Source organism: Chionomys nivalis, chromosome 17 (assembly GCF_950005125.1).
Source record: "Chionomys nivalis chromosome 17, mChiNiv1.1, whole genome shotgun sequence".
Lineage (NCBI taxonomy): Eukaryota > Metazoa > Chordata > Mammalia > Rodentia > Cricetidae > Chionomys > Chionomys nivalis.
In genome coordinates this window covers 5035680-5054755 of record NC_080102.1, presented here as the reverse complement: position 1 = coordinate 5054755, position 19076 = coordinate 5035680, and the positions used below count along the sequence as shown (strand labels likewise).

At 43.7% G+C, this 19076-nt stretch overlaps 2 protein-coding genes across 2 annotated transcripts in view; one reads left to right on the top strand and one right to left on the bottom strand.

Annotated features, from left to right (window-relative positions):
* Positions 1 to 4228, bottom strand: part of Dcaf13 (DDB1 and CUL4 associated factor 13) — a 28696-nt gene extending 24468 nt beyond the window's left edge. The window contains exon 1 of the mRNA XM_057792607.1: positions 4056 to 4228. Within this exon, the coding sequence (XP_057648590.1) occupies positions 4056 to 4125 (70 nt within the window). The 5' untranslated portion in view covers positions 4126 to 4228. The remainder of the gene's footprint in view (positions 1 to 4055) is intronic.
* Positions 4229 to 4381: 153 nt separating this feature from the next.
* On the top strand, positions 4382 to 18450 carry Slc25a32 (solute carrier family 25 member 32). Its single transcript, XM_057791985.1, has 7 exons — positions 4382 to 4729; positions 10941 to 11091; positions 12694 to 12779; positions 13792 to 13952; positions 15654 to 15767; positions 16039 to 16184; positions 17343 to 18450. The coding sequence occupies exons 1-7, from the start codon at positions 4573 to 4575 to the stop codon at positions 17479 to 17481; spliced, it is 954 nt and encodes a 317-aa protein (XP_057647968.1). The 5' UTR covers positions 4382 to 4572; the 3' UTR covers positions 17482 to 18450.
* Positions 18451 to 19076: the final 626 nt, after the last annotated feature.

The window sequence follows — 19076 nt, the reverse complement described above, 5'->3', positions numbered from 1 at the left end:
CATTACCTTATACCCAGACTACTATAATATCACCTTGACCTGATTTGGCAGCAAAACTGTTACCAGACCAATCAAGCACATGTCATTCCCATAAATATAATTTTTAAAGGCCACCTGCAGTAGTTGTCAGACCTTTAGACTGCCTCATTGTAACACAGTTTTTGAGTCAGTATATTTAATACGAGCATCATTACCATGTCCTGCTTTCATTAAAATTTTGCTTCCAATTAAGCCTCCTGAGAGAAAAATTCAAGGCCTCCAAATGTGGGTTTCAACATCCGGTTTTAATGGAGAAAGACTCACTGATTTTCACACAGTGTCATGTTAATGGGATGCAATCATACCATAACCGAGCACTTGCTAGCACATTCTTCTGGTGATACATGTGACTGCGGTCACTGTGAACCTCCCACATACGGTGCGGGACAAAGTGAGGACGGTACTTCACAAGCAGATCCAAAGAGAAGATGTCTAGGGTTGGCGATACTCATTTAGGTATATTTACTGTTATTTCTGAAGTATGTTTCAAAATGTTCTATCTTCTCTGATTCGTACAACTGATATTTAATAATTAAAAAGCCAGCACTCGGGAGGCAGAGGCAGGCGGATCTCTGTGAGTTCGAGACCAGCCTGGTCTACAAGAGCTAGTTCCAGGACAGGCTCCAAAGCCACAGAGAAACCCTGTCTCGAAAAAACCAAAAAAAAAAAAAATAAAAAAAAATAAAAAGAAAGTCGATCATGCTGTTTTCAAGTATTTTTATGTAGACAAAATGCATCATTATAAATAAGTTCAGTATAAGAATTTTTAAATACTGAAAACATTTCCAAACATATATTTTCAAAAGAATCTCTGAACAGCACAATTTTAAAAAGCAATGTCCTTGCTTATCACTAAAATAAATGACACTTGGAAAAGCCAAACACGTGCTGCACACCTTTAAACTGGTGCTCCAGAGGCAGAAGCAGAGGGGTCTCTAGAGTTCGAGGCCAGTATGGTTTCCTATGGTACATGTGGAGAATTCCAGGCTAGCCAGGGTTAAAGACCCTGTCTCAAAATCAAATAAACAACAGGGGAGAAAGGACTTGGAGCAGATTATAGGCTTCATTTTCTTTTAAAAGGCAATACTTAATTCATAGTTAGTTTCTTCCAAGAACCTTGCCAGAATCAAGTCAAAGTACTTCTGCAAGAACAAACATTTTTAAAGTCTTTCTCGTCATCCTACAAGTTATTATATGCCATGATAAATAGAAACTATAATAACTGCAATATTCCAATGGCAGAGCTGTCCTCCCGTGTCAACTCTGCTCTTCTCAGGACACTCAGCATAAGGCAGGAATGAGAGTATAAATTCATTACATATTACAGAAATGAAAATTAGAGGACCTTGTTTGTTTGTAAGTGGGGTCTCACTATGTAGCCCTGGTTGGTCTGGAACTCACTTGGTAGACCAGGCTAGCCTGAAACTCACAGAAATCTGCCTGCCTCTGCCACTGTTTGTTTTTTGAGACAGGGTTTCACTGTGCAGCCCCAGCTGTCCTGGAACTCTTCGTACCAGGCTGGCCTTGAACTCACAGAGCTCCACCTGCCTCTGAGTGCTGAAATTAAAGGCATTTCTTTCCTCCGTGCCTAGTGCTTGCCTCTGTCTCTGAGTGCTGGAATTAAAGGCTTGAACCATCAAGCCTGGCTCGGTTTGTTTAAGACAGGAAATACACACTGATGTTCTAATTGCTTGCCCCACAGTGCAAAAGGTGTACTAAGTGCCGACGTTTAGAGCACAGAATTAAGTCCCAACCCCTTTCTGCTCTTCTAGAACTTGGTCTCACTGTCTCATCAGCTTCAAATCCTTCCGGGTGTTCAGCTCCAACAGGTTTATTCGCTGCCATTTAAAACTACTTCATGCTTTCCTTCTGTACATCTCTCCCACCAAGACTTAGCTTTCATCTCAATCCATGCAGACTCACACACCATAGTCTCGCTAAGCCTTCTAAATCACAACCACTGTACCCACCTCCAACTTCATTCATCCAATCAAGGACAGACACTAACCTAACATACATCATAGGCACAGGACATCCCATAAAAACCATATATATACGTGTACAGTGCTCATACATGTGAACCAGCCACATCAGAATTAAGTATATTTTAAAAATAAAGGTTCACTAGTACTTACCCCAGTTTTTAAACACTGAATAAAATTTACAAGGAAGCCGGGCGGTGGTGGCGCACACCTTTAATCCCAGCACTCGGGAGGCAGAGGCAGGCGGATCTCTGGGAGTTCGAGGCCAGCCTGGTTCCAGAGCTACAGAGAAACCCTGTCTCAAAAAACCAAAAAAAAAAAAAAAAATACAAGGAAACAACACTAAATAAAAAATAAGCTACAACAAATGCACTTCTTTTTTTACATTTTACAGCACTCCAAAAATCCTATTTTTCCATTTTGCTATTAACATTTCCATTCTAAAACAAAAAGAGCAAGACACTGAAAAAATGTTAACAACAAAAATGGCTGTATCTCCTAGAATAAGATTCAGTGCATAGGCTCTCACCCACTCATTCACTCCTTCAGCTATTTATGTGACTCACTGTCTGAGCACAGTGCATACGGTAACATGATTTTCCCCTCTTTGCAGGCTCAATCTGACAGAAAAGCCTGCTAATCAAAACACAATCATGAGACCACATGATAAGCGCTGACAGAAATCTACAAATCTGTACTGGAAACACAGGAGAGGGTACTGAAATGCAGGACGGCACATGCGGGGGATGAGTATGTAGAGACGATGGTCAAGAGAGAGTTTCCCACAGGTACAGCTGGAACAGACAGGCCAAAATGCACCCACACCGGCAAGTTTAACACAAGCTGCTTACTAGCAACACACTGGCGGGTCAAAGTGGTGAACGAAGAACCAGGGAGATTCGAAGAGTAAAGATAATATCGAATCCAAGTGACAACCTACTCTGCATTTAAGAAACAGTGTCATGTGAACTTACTTGGGCGCAGAGACCATACACCACATCTTAGCAAAACTCACAAACACACACACACACAGAGACCATATATCATATCTTAGCAAAACTCACAAATACACACACACACAGACTATACCATATCTTAGCAAAGCTCACATACACACACACACAGACCATATACAATATCTTAGAAAAGCTCACATATATTCACACACACAGACCATATAACATATCTTAGCAAAGCTCATACACACAAGACCATACAGCATCTTAGCAAAGCTCACATACACACACACACAGACCATATAACACATCTTAGCAATGCTCACATACACAGAGACCATACACCACATCTTAGCAAAGCTGACATATACACACAGATCATATACCACATCTTAGCAAAGCTCTCTCACACACACACACACACACACCAACGATGGTAACCTCTAGTAACCAAGAGAGAATGTTCCAGCTCCCTCTTCTATCAAGTACTCTCATCCCCTCTAAAGGCATGATACTTCTGTCCTTTGCCTAGTTATAGCTACTACTCTTCTGTTAGAACGGTCTGTTCATACAAGAGCACTCTCCTGTCATTTAGGTTACCAAGAACTAATTCATAAAGGGTCGGCATGCTAACGGGGAACAGACCAGCAAAAATAAGTAAAACTCACCAACTTTATTTTAACCATTCTCTCCTCAAACTCTCAAGAGCAGTTATGTGAAAACTGACTTCTTTTTTTCCTTCCCTCCTCCAGAAGTAGATAATCCGAAATAGTCAAGTGTCCAAAGCAGCAACTAAGTTTTAAAAAGTCTTGAACCCTGAACTCACGAGTTTGACTCAAACTCCACTTTCCAACAGCTACCAATCTGAACACGGAGCGACACAAGCTGAAAACAGAAAGCATTATTCCCGTTACTCTAGACGGAACAACTTCCCACTAGCGGAAAATGCTCAAAAAGAACTTGAAGAGATGTGGTCCAAAGAGGACAGCCCTGTGCGGACAGAGCCGCCTAGCTCGAAAGCTGCCCAGACGCAGGCAGCCCGGGAAGGCGCGCCTTCTTCGGCTTCAGTTCGTCTCACCTCTTTGTATGTCCAGCTTGGTTTCGCGGACATAGTTGTCGGGGTTCCGGCTCAGCATTTTCACCTTCATCTTGGCGGCTCTGGGTCTCGGGCCTCACGAGCCTCTGGCCGGGTTCGAGTTCCGCCAGCCTCCTCGCACACACGCGACTTCCGCCTTCCGCTGGCCTCTTCCTGTCACATGGCTCCGCCGCGTAGCAGCCGACTGGCTGCCCTGGACCCTGCGGCGCTCCGTAGTCGCTCCGTCCCGAGGCTGGAGGCGGTCCTTCAGCAGTCGCTCGCGTGACGTCAAAGGGTGGGCGGGCACAGGCAGCTGTGGGCGTGGCCGAGGGGGCTCGGCTCGTGCTCGGGTCTCTCCGCCTGTCTCGCCCGCGTGTGTCCCGGGCTCCGGTCCGGGAAGTGGGCTCGCGTCCTGCCTTCCTGGCCCCGGGCCTCCGAGACTGTCGCCACTGTGGCGGCCACTACATCTCGTCCAACGTCGGCGGCGCTCGGCGCCGTCGTGCCGGCGAACCCCGAGCCCATGACAGGCCAGGGCCAGTCGACGGCCGCCGGGTCCGCGGCGTGGAGCACGGTGTTCCGCCACGTCCGGTATGAGAACCTGGTGGCTGGCGTGAGCGGCGGGGTCTTGTCCAACCTGGCGCTGCACCCGCTGGACCTGGTGAAGATCCGCTTCGCTGGTAAGAGCCGGCCCACGCCCCGGGCGGCTTCCCTCGCTGTCAGCCCCAGCGAGCCACTAAACACCCAGAGGAGACGTCGGTCTCTCCAGCCTCCGTACTGCAAGGAGCGCCCCGAAGATGATGCTGTGTACCCGCGTCACCCGGAGCTAGAGTCTAGGAAGGGAGGCCCGGTTAATGTACCTGGGCCCGGCCTTCCCTGAGTCCCGTTACCCTAAGGGATAGGGAAAGTGCGTGAAGTTTGAGAGGAGAGAGTCGCTTTGACCCTCATGCGTCATTCACTCTTCGGGGTAGTTTGAAGTCTTAGGGCAGCCACGTGTTTGGCTGTGTAAAGTCGAACGAAAGTGCAAGTCCTTGAGCTGGAGCATAGTCCTCCCGAAGAGTAAGCACTGAGTTGGGATAAAAATATTCTTGAAGGTATCTTTAATTTGGAGTATTTATAGTATGCATTATCTAGTAAAAGAAAGAGGGGCTGCTCCACTCCAAATAACTGTATTCAAGTGTGAATTAAGCATATGGAAATCATCACGGCATTTTATGAATTAACGCCAAGCTGAATTCCAAAGGTGATCTTTGGTAACTATTTGGAAACGATTTTCTGTTAGTTTAATTATTACAAGCCAAATTCTTCCTGAAAAAATCTAATCTTTAGAAATGGCTTTAGTAGAATATTCTAATCTTATTCAATTTACTTGATGTATGTGTGTCTGCTTCAACAACGGTATCCAAGCTACGGAAGTATCAGCAGTTTCTCATTGCTGTCAGGGAAGTTAAAAATCTCAATTAGCCTGTTATAAAGTTACAAATTCTACACACAACATAAAATCAAGAGCGAAGTAGAATAAATCCAAATGCAAAATAGGAGTACAAATAGGACCATATTTAAAGAAAATCGGGGCTGGAGAGATGGCTTAGCATTCCCGCCGGACCCACGCAGGATTCCCAGCACCCACCCTGAGCAGGTGACTCATAACTGCCCGCAGCTCCAGCTTCAGGGCATGCCAACCCCTCTGGCCTCTGCCAGCACCTGCACTTACCTGCAGTACCCGCACAGGGACACATACAGGTAATTTAAAATAATAAAGGTAAATATTTTAAAACGGAACACAGGTGACTCACATGCATCTGTAAAGGTTCCGTAGCTGTTGAAGGTCTCAACAGGATTACTATTTTAGCAGCCAGAGAGGAGACAAGAAGACATTCTATGGCAGAAAATAGGTGCTCCTTGTGCAGTGTATCCTAGGTACTACAGAGACATATAATTCCATGGAGTTTGATATGCATCTGTAAATAATTGTAATAAATACTTACAACCATTGACAGGTAGCTTTCATTGAACATTTACTAGGAATTTACTATGCCTTTCTCCAGATGATGGAAGGAGTTGAGTGAGTCGCCCAGGTAACAGATTGTAAATACCAATCTGAGATTCGATTTAGCAAGTTCACTATAACGCTGTCCTGCCCTTAACTACCCTCCAGAATAACTCTGAATCCCTCCTTGCAGTGGCTTCTCGAGGTCTGGGTCTTGGTGTCCGTCTCTTGCAGCCTCCTGAGGAACAGAGAGGAGCTGAGATTTTTATTTTGGAATAGGGCTGACCACGCTGCTGTTTAGAAAGTGCTACAAAACGGACCAGACTGGGGGGAGGGGGGAGGGAGTGCTTGGTAACTGAGAAGGTTCTTTATCGGAAGTGAGAAGAGCATTGGACACTTGCAGAGCAGATAAGGTGGTTGGTGATAGAATAAGGAGTTAAGATTAGATAGTAGTCCCCAGTTGAAGTCCTTCCCACATCAAAGCAGGCCTGCTTAGTAACACCTGCAGCTCCAGTGGTGACAGACGGTTCGGAAGACGAACGTGGAAGTTGAGCCATCCACGGGTTTCTGTCGCTGTGGTAAACACCATGACCAAAAGCACCTGGGGAGGAAAGGGTTACTCTTGCAGCCTTATAGTCCATCATCCAGGAAGTCAGGACATAATTCAAGGCTGTAACCTGGAGGAGGAGCTGATGCAGAGGCTCTGGAGGGGTGCTACTTACTGGTTGTTTCTCATGGCTTGCTCAGCCTGCTTTCTTATACAGTTCAAGACGACCTGACCTGCCACCTGCGACAGGAATGCAGGGAAGGTGGCACCCCACCTCCACTGTTATCAAGGAAATGCCCTACAGACTTGTCTGCAGGTGTTCTAATGAAGGCGTTTTCTCATTGAGGGTTCTCTTTCCAGATAACTAGCAGTGTCAGGTTGACATAAAACTAACCAGCGCACTCATCAACAGGCATCAGTACTGAATACTTCCCAGAGTTTGTGGTTTCTTGTAATTAAGCCCACTTAAAATTACAGTCTAGCAGTGAGGTGCACCGCTGTGAAACCAAACAGTTCACTGACTCTGGGGCCAACTGGAGCTCCCGTTGTCCGCTGTGTCAAAAGGGCAGAAGTGTTACGTAAGGAAGGCGAAGGACTAGTTGAGTTTCACGCGGGAAGAGCGCTCCAGCTGTGAGTTGGTCCTAAGGTCAGGCAGGCATGGGTTGAGTGGAAGTCACAGAGACGCAGAATTTGGCCTGGCAAGGCGGTGGCACTCTTCAGTGAAACTCACAGTGACAGGGTGGCTGGGACATGCTGGTTGAAAGGGGGAGAAATGGATGAGCCCAGTGGTGGATGCTTAGCTGGGCACCCGCAAGTGTTGAGCTCAACGCCAGAATCATAAAAAAAAAAAAAAAAAGAATTTAGTCATCCATGTAAAACTAGTTAGGAAATTTATTAATGAAGAGAAACAGGTTCTTCAGTTGTGACCAAGAAAAGGAGGGGTAAAACTAAGGGACAGCGCCTGAAACAGTTTGTACTGAGGTGGTAGGGTTGCAGCTTTTAAAGCCAGTGTGCTTACTGACAGTCTTCAGGAATGATTCTAACATGAATGTCTTTTGTCTCAGCTCCTGCCGTATACCAACTCTTTTCTTCAATTCTGTCTTGTCTTTCAGTGTTACCACTGAGATCACTGCTTTTATGGAATTTCTCTAGTCATTTAGACTAAAACTCGCTGTCTGTAAAGCAACTTCTGTTTGACATTAGGGAGATCCTCATTCAGGTCTTCATCTTGTTCGTCTCTTGTTTTCTCTGCCTTCAAATTCATTCTACTTCAGGGCACCACCACCTTTTTTTTTGTTTTTTTAACACATTGTATATAATGAAATTCTTTACTTTGCTAGTAGGGTAACTATTATGTTTTTTTCTTTTGTTTGGTTGGTTGGTTTGATTTAGTTTGGTATTTCAAGATAGATTTGGTTTCTCTGTATAACAGTCTTGGCTGTCCTGGAACTCTCTGGCCATAAGCTCAGAGATCAGCCCTCCTCTGCCTTCCCAGTGCTGGGATTAAAGGCCTGTGCCACCATGCCCATCTGTTTTGTTTACTTTTTTTTTAATTAGGAAAGGAAACGAGAAAGCAATAGTGTTTCTCCAAACAAGTATGTGATTATTTTACACGTAATTGGACACAGATTTGAGAAAGATAATGCCTTGAGATCATAGCCAAACTTTTTAAAAATTAATCAATTTATTTATTTATTAATTTTGTAGTTAGGTGAGCTGCAACAAAACACCACTAGCAGACAGAACAGCTTAAGCATCACAGAGATTGTTCCCTTGGGGATCTGGGGGCTGGAAGTCCAGGACAAGGTGCTGGTGGGATTGGCTTCTAGTGAGAACCTCTCCTTGGCTTGCGGGTAGCCTTTTAACCTTCATCCTCCTGCAAGGCCGGCTTCAGGTGCTGTCATTGAGAATGGAGCTCACCATGAGCGCTGGAGTCACACAGTTCACCCAGCAGCTCCCAGCCCAACATCCGTGCCACCAGATTGCCAGGTATGGTGCGCCGCGCTTGTGTTTGCTGTTCAGCTATCCTTCCCACCCTTCCAGAGACAAGCACCTGGTCTTCCTTATCTTTAATCCACACAGTTACTACTAGATTAGCTTCTCAGGACAGTAAAGCAAGCCTTGGTCTGTACCTTCGGAGAACACAGGACCTTTGTTTGCCTTTTGTCTCACAACTAAGCTGTGAGCTTACTGCCAAGAGAAAAATGGAAAGATGCCCAGAATATATATCCACACATATGTGTGTGTATATATGTATATATATGTGCGTGTGTATATATATATACTGGGCATCTTTACATATATATATATACAGAATGAGAGGTACAGACCCCAAAGGGCACATCAGAAACATGCATGCTATAACATACTTCTCAGAAGCAGATCTCCCTGCTGCCCAAATTGTGTGTAAATTTACAAACTTTAGGAAATAGATGATATTGTGCCCTCTTTACAAAGGAGAGCGCTGAAGCCCAGAGCGGGTGTGACCATGTAGCTAATAAAGGAAACTGGGTACCCCCCCAGGTTCATACATAGCCCGGTGCGCTTTACTCTCAACTCAGTGTAACATCGGCAGGGCAGTGGTGAAAGAACCTGACTCTTCGCCTTTGCTTGGCTCTCGTAAACAGTAATGGTTCTTCCTTGCCAGGCCCTGGTCCAGCAGGTGAGGGACAGCAAAATTGGGTATGCTTACATGTAAAAGACGATAGTTAGTGTGAGCTTTTTGGAAAGTACTTTCACTGTGTATTTTTAAATTTACATTTACACACTTTGACCCCTGTGAGTTCCCCTTCTAATGGCTGATGATAAAGAAGTAATAAGAATCCACACAAATTACTTTACAGAATATCCTTTAGAGAATCCACGCCTTTAATCTCAGCCTTGAGAGGCAGGCGGATCTCTGAGTTCCAGGACTACACAGAGAAACCCTGTCTGGGATGAGCAGCTCAGCAGAAGGAACAGGGTGGGCACATGAAAGAGAAGTGAGAGAGAAGGATGACATGGAAGCAGTATGATGACATACGTGTAAAATCGCTGAGATGAAGCCCATTTCTCTACCTGCTAAACCTAAAGCATTGATATGAACGATGAGAAAGGATTCACACGTCAGAGAGGAGAGTGGGTGTAGAAAGGATAGAATGGCTGTGAGATGTATTCTAGATTTTTATAATACGGAACGTGGCTTTATAATTTGGTATCATTTGCATGGTGCGGAATGTTCTCTGTTATTGAAAACACTTAATATCCTACCTCCAGGATTAAGCGACTTTTTAAAACAATAAAGTCATTGTAAACTGCATTGTTCCATATTGTTTTCCTACAGCTTGCACACAGCCGTTAAGCATCCCTCATCCCCCCAAACTATCCTATTCAATGTATTTTTCATTTCCTACAGAAACAGAATAAACATTAATGCCAAATTTAGCCAGGCATAGTGGCGCTCTACACTTAAATACTACTGTCGCTTAAAGCCAGACGGTGGCATTTTCTGAGATGTGGGCAGGTCCGGGAGAGCTTTATGTAGAATAGAAAGATAAAAAGGGCCTTTCAGGGTTTTTTTTTTTTTAAGATTGTTTAATTAAAAGGAAACAAGAAGGGTGGTAACTGGTCCCAAGAGGACTGTAGCGAGCAGAGCTGCGGGGACCAGGATAAGAACAGTCTGGGAAAGGATGAGGAAGCTAGTTCAGTTTTAGAAAACAATGTTCAAGGGAAATACTTTGGTCTTTTCTGTTCTGACTGTATATGTGGTGGTAAAGAGGGAACGGCCAGCCGTAGGCTGTCCTGTCTCCGGACCCCTTCCCTGCTCCCCTCAGATCTTGCTGGCATTCTTGATAGAATTGAAGCCACTGACTAGTTTGATTTTTTTAGTAGTATTTTTATTTTATGTGTATGTACCATTTGAGTGCCTGGTGCCCCCAGAGTTCACAAGAGACTGTCATCTCCCCTGGAACTGAGTTAGAGGTGGTTGTGAGCTACCATTGGGTGCTGAGAATCACACCCAGGTCCTCTACAAGAACAACAAGTACTCCAAACCACTGAGCAATCTCTCTATCCCCCGAGTAATATTTGTAAACATTTGAGTTCATAATCTTGAGTATCTGTGACAAACATTTAAGTGTTTTGGGGTTAAAGGCTACTTCCTGAAATCCTAGCGGCTTCAGTATGCTCTGGCTGCATCTGGAAGTTTACTTTGGTAAGCTGATAGATGTACTAATTTAAAATACTAACTATCCCAGAAAGAATTTCCTCTGCCTAAAATTGTTCCTGTGAACTTATTTCCTTCACAGATCTGATCGTGTGCTGACTGTGATCCACGGGTCAGCACCTCTTCTCACCTGTGTATTCTTCCCTGCAGTGAGCGACGGCCTGGAAGTCAGACCAAAATATAAAGGGATTTTACATTGCTTGACCACCATTTGGAAAGCAGAAGGACTGCGAGGACTTTACCAAGGAGCAACTCCCAATGTGTGGGGTGCAGGTCTATCCTGGGGACTCTACTTCTTCTTGTGAGTAGATGTGGGGGGGCTTTTACATTAAAAGGAATCTCTGCTTTAATGTTTTCTGCTTGTTACCATTTTTCACATGTGTAGCTGATGAGTCATTTAATCTTTCTTTTAATTTGAAAGGGTTGGAAGGCAAAGTAGCTTGTTATTTCCTTCCTGCCAGCTGTTACCAGAGACATTTACCATGGGACAGGGCTGCTGACAGGAAGATGGTAACAGGGTGAGACAGGAAAACATCCTCACAGAAGCTGTTGCTTTGGGCGCACACCTTTAGTCCCAGCACTCGGGAGGCAGAGGCAGGCGGATCTCTGAGGTTGAGACCAGCATGGTCTACAAAGCAAGTTCCAGGACAGCCAGGACTACACAGAGAAACCTTGTCTAAGAAAGGAAGGAAGAAAGAAGAAAAGCAAAAAGAAAGCATTGCTTTGAAATGTATTCAGGAAAGTTGAAGTGGGCATTAAAGAGCCTTTTGTTTCGTTAAAGCCACCGGGAAGCCTGCTAACTCTGTAATTTACAGTGACACTGTACAGCTTCTTCGGGAGTTCTGTGGTGCTGGGAGCATACAATACCCTGGTGACCCCCCCCCCCTTTTTGGTTTTTCGAGACAAAGTTTCTCTGTAGCTTTGGAACCTGTCCTGGAACTAGCTCTAGTATACCAGGCTGGCCTTGAACGCACTGAGATTAAAGGTATGACCACCGCCCGGCCTCTGGTGCACTTTTAACAGCCAACATAGACTAAAAAGCGGTGACTAAGTGGCTGTTTATTAGTGCTTTTGTAGGTGCTGCAGTAGGAACCGGAAACTTTTCTAAAGTGAATCCCACAAATTTCAATTCTTAAATTCAGTCCTTTAAGTAAACTATTTTCTTCATGTGTAAGAGATCAGTTCCAGAATGTTCCCCAAGGACTGAAGTACCATGACATGGTTGCATATTTATCCTCAGCAAGGACCCCAGATAGTTTGAGACAGCATAGAGAAGTGATGTGGTGCCCAGGGAAGTTTAAAGCAGGAGGATTAGGCCTGGGAGGACCTGTAACACGGGTCACAGAGATCCCTGGTGGAACGGGGACTCGATGGCCAGATTCCTTTGAGATATCCTGACCTGCCCCGTTGTCTTCATAGCTCATTTACCTGTCAGCTCCTGCCGCTGTTTGGGATAGCTCCCACTGCTCAGGTCCAGCCACCTCACTGAGAGTAAAGGAGCATGATCACAAAGCGTCATGACCGCGCGGAGGAGCGTGTGCTGCTGTGAGCCTCTGGCCTGGCTACTGTGTCTCAGTCACTGTTGTATTGCTCTGGAGAGGCAGCTCTTGTGCAAGAAAGCATTTACTCTGTACCATTCAAATGTGTAATGCTGTGTGTGTGTGTGTGTGTGTGTGTGTGTGTGTGTGTATACGTATACATACATACATACATACATAAATATATTTATTGCTAGGTGTATTTATTTATGGCAGGGTATTATACTCCACTATGAGCCATTTCTGACATATCTCTTCTTAAATAAGGTCTTCATTTGTGGTTGCATTATATGTTGACCTTTTTTTTTTGAGGTCAGGCTTTAAAATGGACGTTTGACTAAACTGCTTGTGTTTACTATTGTTAGTTACAATGCCATCAAATCATATAAGACGGAGGGAAGAGCTGAACAGCTGACGCCAGTAGAATACCTCATCTCTGCTGCTGAAGCTGGTAAGGCAACGAATGACGTCACCTTCCAAACTTAATTCCTTAGTTGGGGGCGGGGAGCTTGAGTGTACTGTCTGAAGGGCTCTCTCTGTGACCTTTTGCCTTCAGGCTTGATTTTTTTTAAGCCCTCCCAACATATGCCCAACCTGGCCTTGAAATGATCTTCCTGACCCCACCCCCCAGCTGACAGAGTGCCGCTATACCTGTCACCAGATGAAATGTTTGGCAAAGTGATCACTTCTGAAAAGATTATAAAATGTGCCTTATCCTGTAATGAGGGGAGGGACACAGTGACGACCTTTGAAAGGGTTTGAGGAAGGTAGGGTGTGGTGATCTTGGGACTTACCTGTGCCTGTGCAGCTTGAGGAGCCACCTTCCTAAACCACAGCCCCTCCCTTTTATGTGCACCTCCAAAGGTCTAGTCTCTATCCTAGGCTCCATTGTTTAGGAGTCTGGATAACTTGGCCCTTTCCTTACAGGGAAACTGTATAATATTTTGTCTTTTAATCTACCTCTCACTGACCACAGAAGGAACTTTTTTGACCGCCAAAAACGAAGTTTTCCTTTGGACTCTTGGGTGGTGTCTTAGAGACCACCACTCTCCCAGATGCAGAAATAAGATTTCATGTCTTGTTCTTTGAGAACATGCTCAATTGATTGGGATATCATTGCCTTCATTTTCTTAACTAAATTTAATGACCTACTTATACCCCAGTGGTTTTGTTTTTTGTTTTTAAGACAAGGATTCACTATGTAGCCTGGCTGTCCTGGAACTCACTGTGTAAACTAGGCCGTCCTTCTAACTCAGAGATCTGCCTGCCTCTGCCTCCTGAATTCTGGAATTAAAGGTGTGTGTGCCACCACACCTGGCTTTATCTCAGTTCTTGATCAGCTGGGACTTCTTTATGTTATGTGCACACTGTTGAGAAGAATGTTATTTTCTAATGAACTATTCTTAGTTTGGACTAAGTGAAATGGTACCTATATGGTAATTAATCTTTCAATATTATTTTAGGAGCCATGACTCTCTGCATCACAAACCCATTATGGGTGACGAAAACTCGCCTTATGTTACAGTACGGTGGTGTTGTTAACCCCTCACAGAGACAGTATACAGGGATGTTTGATGCACTCGTGAAAATATATAAATATGAAGGTGTGCGTGGATTATACAAGGTAACAAATTATCATGAATGTACATTGAGTAACTGGAAATTGCAATTAATACTGGCTTTGTTTTGTTTTTGAGACAAAGTCTTGCCATATAGCCCAGTCTGGCCTTCAGCTCTCAACCTTCCTGTCTAAGACTATAGAATACTGAGATTATAGACAGGGTTCACCATACCGGCTTCTTTTTATTGTTCTATACATCAACTCTTTTTCTTTTCTGAATGGCCTATATTTGGTCCTAAAAAGAAACCAAATTTTTGCAAGAAATAATTGAGTGAAGTGGAAATTTTATGTTATTGAAATTGTACCTTAAGCTATGCATCCTCTGACTTTATGACTTTGATGTGGGAATGGTCTAAAACTTGGTCAGGTGTCCTTTTAGTGAGATCACCCTTTCTTGCTGTAGCCCTGGGATGCTGTCTAACAGTCTGTGGAGAAGAGATCAGTGAGTCTTAATGGATCTTATTTTACTTACTGGAAATATAGCATGACTTTAACAACCAAAAGAAAAATTCAGCCCCTTGCCTGTTTTCCCCTGCCCAGTCTGAATGTAGCAGATATATTTTTTGTTTTGGTTTTTGGAGACAAGGTTTCTCTGTGTAGCCCCAGCTGTCCTGGAACTTGCTCTTGAACTCACAGAGATCCACCTGTCTCTCACTGCCCAGTGAATGTAGTATATTTCAAATTTCTTTTTAGTTGCAACAAAATCTGTTTCCAATTTTATACCTTCCTTCTCTTGCCTTAGTCTCTCTTCACGGCAGTTCCTTTTGTCTCGCTGTGGGCACAGCATGTGAGAGAAGCCGCTGGAGACGGGGAGCGTGCAGGGCTTGTGGTCTCAGGTGCCGGTCCGTGATGGCGGGGGTAGAACAGAGAGGACGTGCTGGTGCTCCACTGGGTCTCCTTTTCCGCCCACACTAGCTCCAGGTCTCCAGCTCGGGTGTGTGCACCACTGTCACTTGCACACACCCTGCATCTCCCCAGTCATGCGAACAGTGAAGATTAACCACCACAGCCCTTTAGACTGAAGTAAAAGGCTTCAGTTTTACTTTATTTTTCAAGAATTATGTAATAGCTTTAAATCACTTGGTCTTAATGTGAGGTTATGGATTGCTTACTGATCTATAGGCGATTTTGTTTGGAATTGTATTATTCGGGTCTGTATTTTCTTTCTTCACTTCTTACCCTTTTCTCCTAGAAGACCAATGTGCAGTCCTTTGAAATATCATTAGCTTTATTTAATTTGTCTTTTGCTAAATTTAACCCCTATTCAAACGCCAATTCTTGATCATGTGGATCTTTTTCATGTTTGTAAGTATAGTACTACAGAAAAACAACCCATGAGAAAAGGAGAAGGCAGTACTGGTCTTTTTATTTATTTATTTTTGTTTGTTTTTTTTCCTATGTGAATTTGTGTTTTGCCTGCATGTATAGGTGTGTGAGTGTGCTGGGTCCCCTAGAATGGAGTTACAAACACTGTGAGCTGCCATGTGGATGCTAGGAATTGAACCCAGGTCCCCTAGAAGAACAGTCAGTGCTCTTAACAACTGAGTCATCTCTCCAGCCCCACAGTATTATTCATAATACCATATATTAAAATGTGATTTATGTAAAACATAGGTGAATTTGCATAAAATAATATGAAAATACTTTAAGTGTATCTTTCATTCAAGCTGTTTGATTTTTTTTCTTCTTTATCCTTCCCTTTAGGGATTTGTCCCTGGGCTGTTTGGAACATCACACGGTGCCCTTCAGTTTATGGCCTATGAGTGGCTGAAGTTGAAGCACAACAAACACACCAACAGACTACCCGAAGCCCAGCTGGTAGGAGCATCCTTCTTTTTCATGGGCACTAAATAGGTAGAAGATTTCTAAGTATGCTTGCTTTGACACTATTGCTATCATAATAAATACTCGGTCACTAATTTAACTAACAGCTAAATATTTTATAAGCTAATGATACAAATGTTAACTAGAACCCAATATTAAATAGACTTTGTGTTAGAGGGAACAGTATTTTTTTTTTTATTTATTTAAACGGGTTTTTGTGTGTGATTTTGCTTGTAAAGAAAACCTATTTATGTTCTCACTTTAGAGCACGGCAGAATATATCTCTATTGCTGCACTATCCAAAATCTTTGCTGTAGCAGCAACATACCCATATCAGGTTGTGCGGGCCCGTCTCCAGGACCAGCATGTGTCCTACGGTGGTGTGTTGGATGTGATCATAAAGACATGGAGGTGAGAGCATGTCTAGACTGTCCACTCCGTACATAGAGATGGGGTCAGAGCATGCCTAGACTGTCCACTCTGTACATAGAGATGGGGTGAGTGTGTGCCTAGACTGTCCACTCCGTACATAGAGATGGGATCAGAGCGTGCCTAGACTGTCCACTCTGTACATAGAGATGGGGTGAGTATGTGCCTAGACTGTCTACTCCGTACATAGAGATGGGGTGAGTATGTGCCTAGACTGTCCACTTCGTACATAGAGATGGGATGAGTGCGTGCCTAGACTGTCCACTCTGAACATAGCGATGGAGTCAGAGCGTGCCTAGACTGTCCACTCTATTTAAGATTTTTAGGACTGGCCAGTTTGCTGTGGAAAAGACAGGGTTGGCTGTGCCTACATTCCCATTTTCTGTAAGTCACTATGCACGGTGTCACCCATGCCTTTCTCTGTTTGTTAAGTGAAACTGCTTGGGCTCTCGGAGTCGTTATAAAAACAATGAAACAGATGTCAGTGCTTAGAAAACGTATCAGCAGAATTTAAGTCACTAAATACTTGATTGACATTGGATATAAAAAGTCAGAAAGCTAGTTAAATTTGTTTGAAAAGGCCTGTGTCTGCTGCTGGCCCTTTAACTTTTACCAGTACTTGTCCTGTAAGCAGAAGAGATGATGCATGAAAATAATTAAATGATTACAGGCCGACTTTCCTTACATTTCCCTTTAATCATAAAAGACCTGAAGAGACTGCATTTGCACTGAGTTCACACTGTCTGATACCTGCACATTGATTTACTAGGCCTTACTCTAATGTTGTGTCACTGAGATCAGTTAGGAGATTGGAGACATACTATGTCTAGTCGAGGGCAGCTTCAGAGACTTCAGACTTATAACAGTCTCCTGCCTCAGCCTCCCTCCCGGGTGCTAGGATTATAGGCCTGAACTACGACTCCCGACTGCCTTGGGAAGCAGTCAAGAGCCTCCCTTAGATCTGCCAAACCTCCAGCACTGCATCCTTGTAAACCATGTGGATGACACATGAATTATATTCCTTCAGGGCATTGTGTGCATGGCTTGTCCACACCCACACGTGAGTAGGTGAGGCTTGTCTGCTCTTTGTGTGCCCCATGTTAATGACGTGTTGCTGGCTTGTGTCTCTTCCTCCTTTAGGAAAGAAGGCATCAGCGGATTTTATAAAGGCATTGCTCCCAATTTGATTCGAGTGACTCCAGCCTGCTGTATCACCTTTGTGGTTTATGAAAATGTCTCACACCTTTTGTGTGACCTTAGGGAAAAGAAAGTAAGCTAAAAGAAGATCCAGTACACCTACTTGAGGCTGCAGCAAACACAAACCTCAGAGAGTAAAACAGCAGCACAGCTCATACTCAGCATCTGTCTGTACAGGAAGTCAGAGGCTTAAAAAAGTCTCGATGTTTTCTGCTCTGTGCTTCTCCCTATGTGGGAGCTTGGCTGCCTCTGCCCGCAGTGGCTGCCATGAGCCTGTGAGAATGCGCCAGACCCTCCCTTTCCTTGTTCGCGTGCAAGCTGTTCCCCGACTTTTGTAAATAATTGGATGAATGTTGATGTGTCTGAACTCTTGCCTGGATTGATTTTAAAACTGACCCATGTGCAATAGCAAGGAGCTGGCCTCTTACAAGACTGTATTTCAAGGGACTTACCCAAATCCAGCCCATTTTGAATGGAGGTGTTTTGTTCTGAGAAGTATCTGGCACCTTTTGCTGTCCCATTGTTAATTATTTATAATGTGATTCTGGATCCCATACTTTTTTTTGGCCATAAACAATATGTGGTCAGAGTGTAAAGAGTCTGGACTCAGGATCCGATGAAGCCTCTGTGTAGCCTGTGTGGTCACAAACCACTCAGCAGAAATGCTGGGTCATCTGGGGGGGGGGGGTTGTGAGTTTGTAGGAACTGAGTAGACGCAAGCATTCCTTTTGTCCTCAGTTTTTAGACTTAGGGATCCATATCCCAAATAAATGATCTCTCTACATTGGTTACTCAGATTCAGATTGAAATACAAATTACGTTCATGGCCATTATTGATTTGATTTCTGTGTCGTCATAGATCTTCAGGTGTAAAGGCCTACCCCAAGAGGATGCTGAAATAATACTAATTTTTCTCAGAAACAACTGTCAGTGTATTAACATCTATTTTCTTGGTAAATAAAACATGATCAAAGCTATATTTAAAGGATTCTTTAAAAATAAGCCTATTTTTTGTATTTGGAAATGGCATTGTTTTTAAAATAAAAATGAAAAGATAATTTATATTTACAAATAATTGTGTTTACTATAATATTTTTAGCTTTTTTAGTGTGTTTATTCAGCAGCAATGGTGCCTTTTTAAATTGTGACACACTGTAACAGGAAGCAGGTTTTCTAAATTCCTGGCATGTAACCCTTTGAGATTCAGGGACAATGAATGAATCAGTATTCCCAAGAATTCTTGGAAATTTCAAAATTACTGTTTTATACACAGTCCTAACCATATGTACACTTCCTTTGGATAGCTCACATTCTTGTTTAAAGAATAAAATACACCGAGTTTAGTAGTTTACAAAGAACTATAGCCTACAGGAATATTTAAACGGTGAAAAATATAATTTTAAATTCAAATCTCCCAACTAAGGAAGCTAGAATTTTGTTTTTGTTTGTTTGTTTGTTTGGTTTTGGTTTTCAAGACAGGATTTCTCTGTGTAGCCCTGGCTGTTCTAGAACTTGCTCTGTAGACCAGGCTGGCCTAGAACTTCCAGAGATCCACCTGCCTCTGCCTCCCAAATGCTGGGATAAAGGCGTGCGCCACCACCACCCAGCTGGACTGTTTGTAAATTATGCATTTCATAGTTCTGGGTTATACTATTATTTGAAGATTCACCCTGATGC

What these genes read in the sequence shown, in the direction of transcription:
- Slc25a32 (XM_057791985.1), top strand. Translation starts at nt 4,573, where the DNA reads ATGACAGGCCAGGGCCAGTCGACGGCCGCCGGGTCCGCGGCGTGGAGC. An exon ending in GTGTGCGTGGATTATACAAG is followed by an intron (nt 13,953 to 15,653) that starts GTAACAAATTAT and finishes CCTTCCCTTTAG; the next exon opens with GGATTTGTCCCTGGGCTGTT. An exon ending in GACTACCCGAAGCCCAGCTG is followed by an intron (nt 15,768 to 16,038) that starts GTAGGAGCATCC and finishes TTCTCACTTTAG; the next exon opens with AGCACGGCAGAATATATCTC.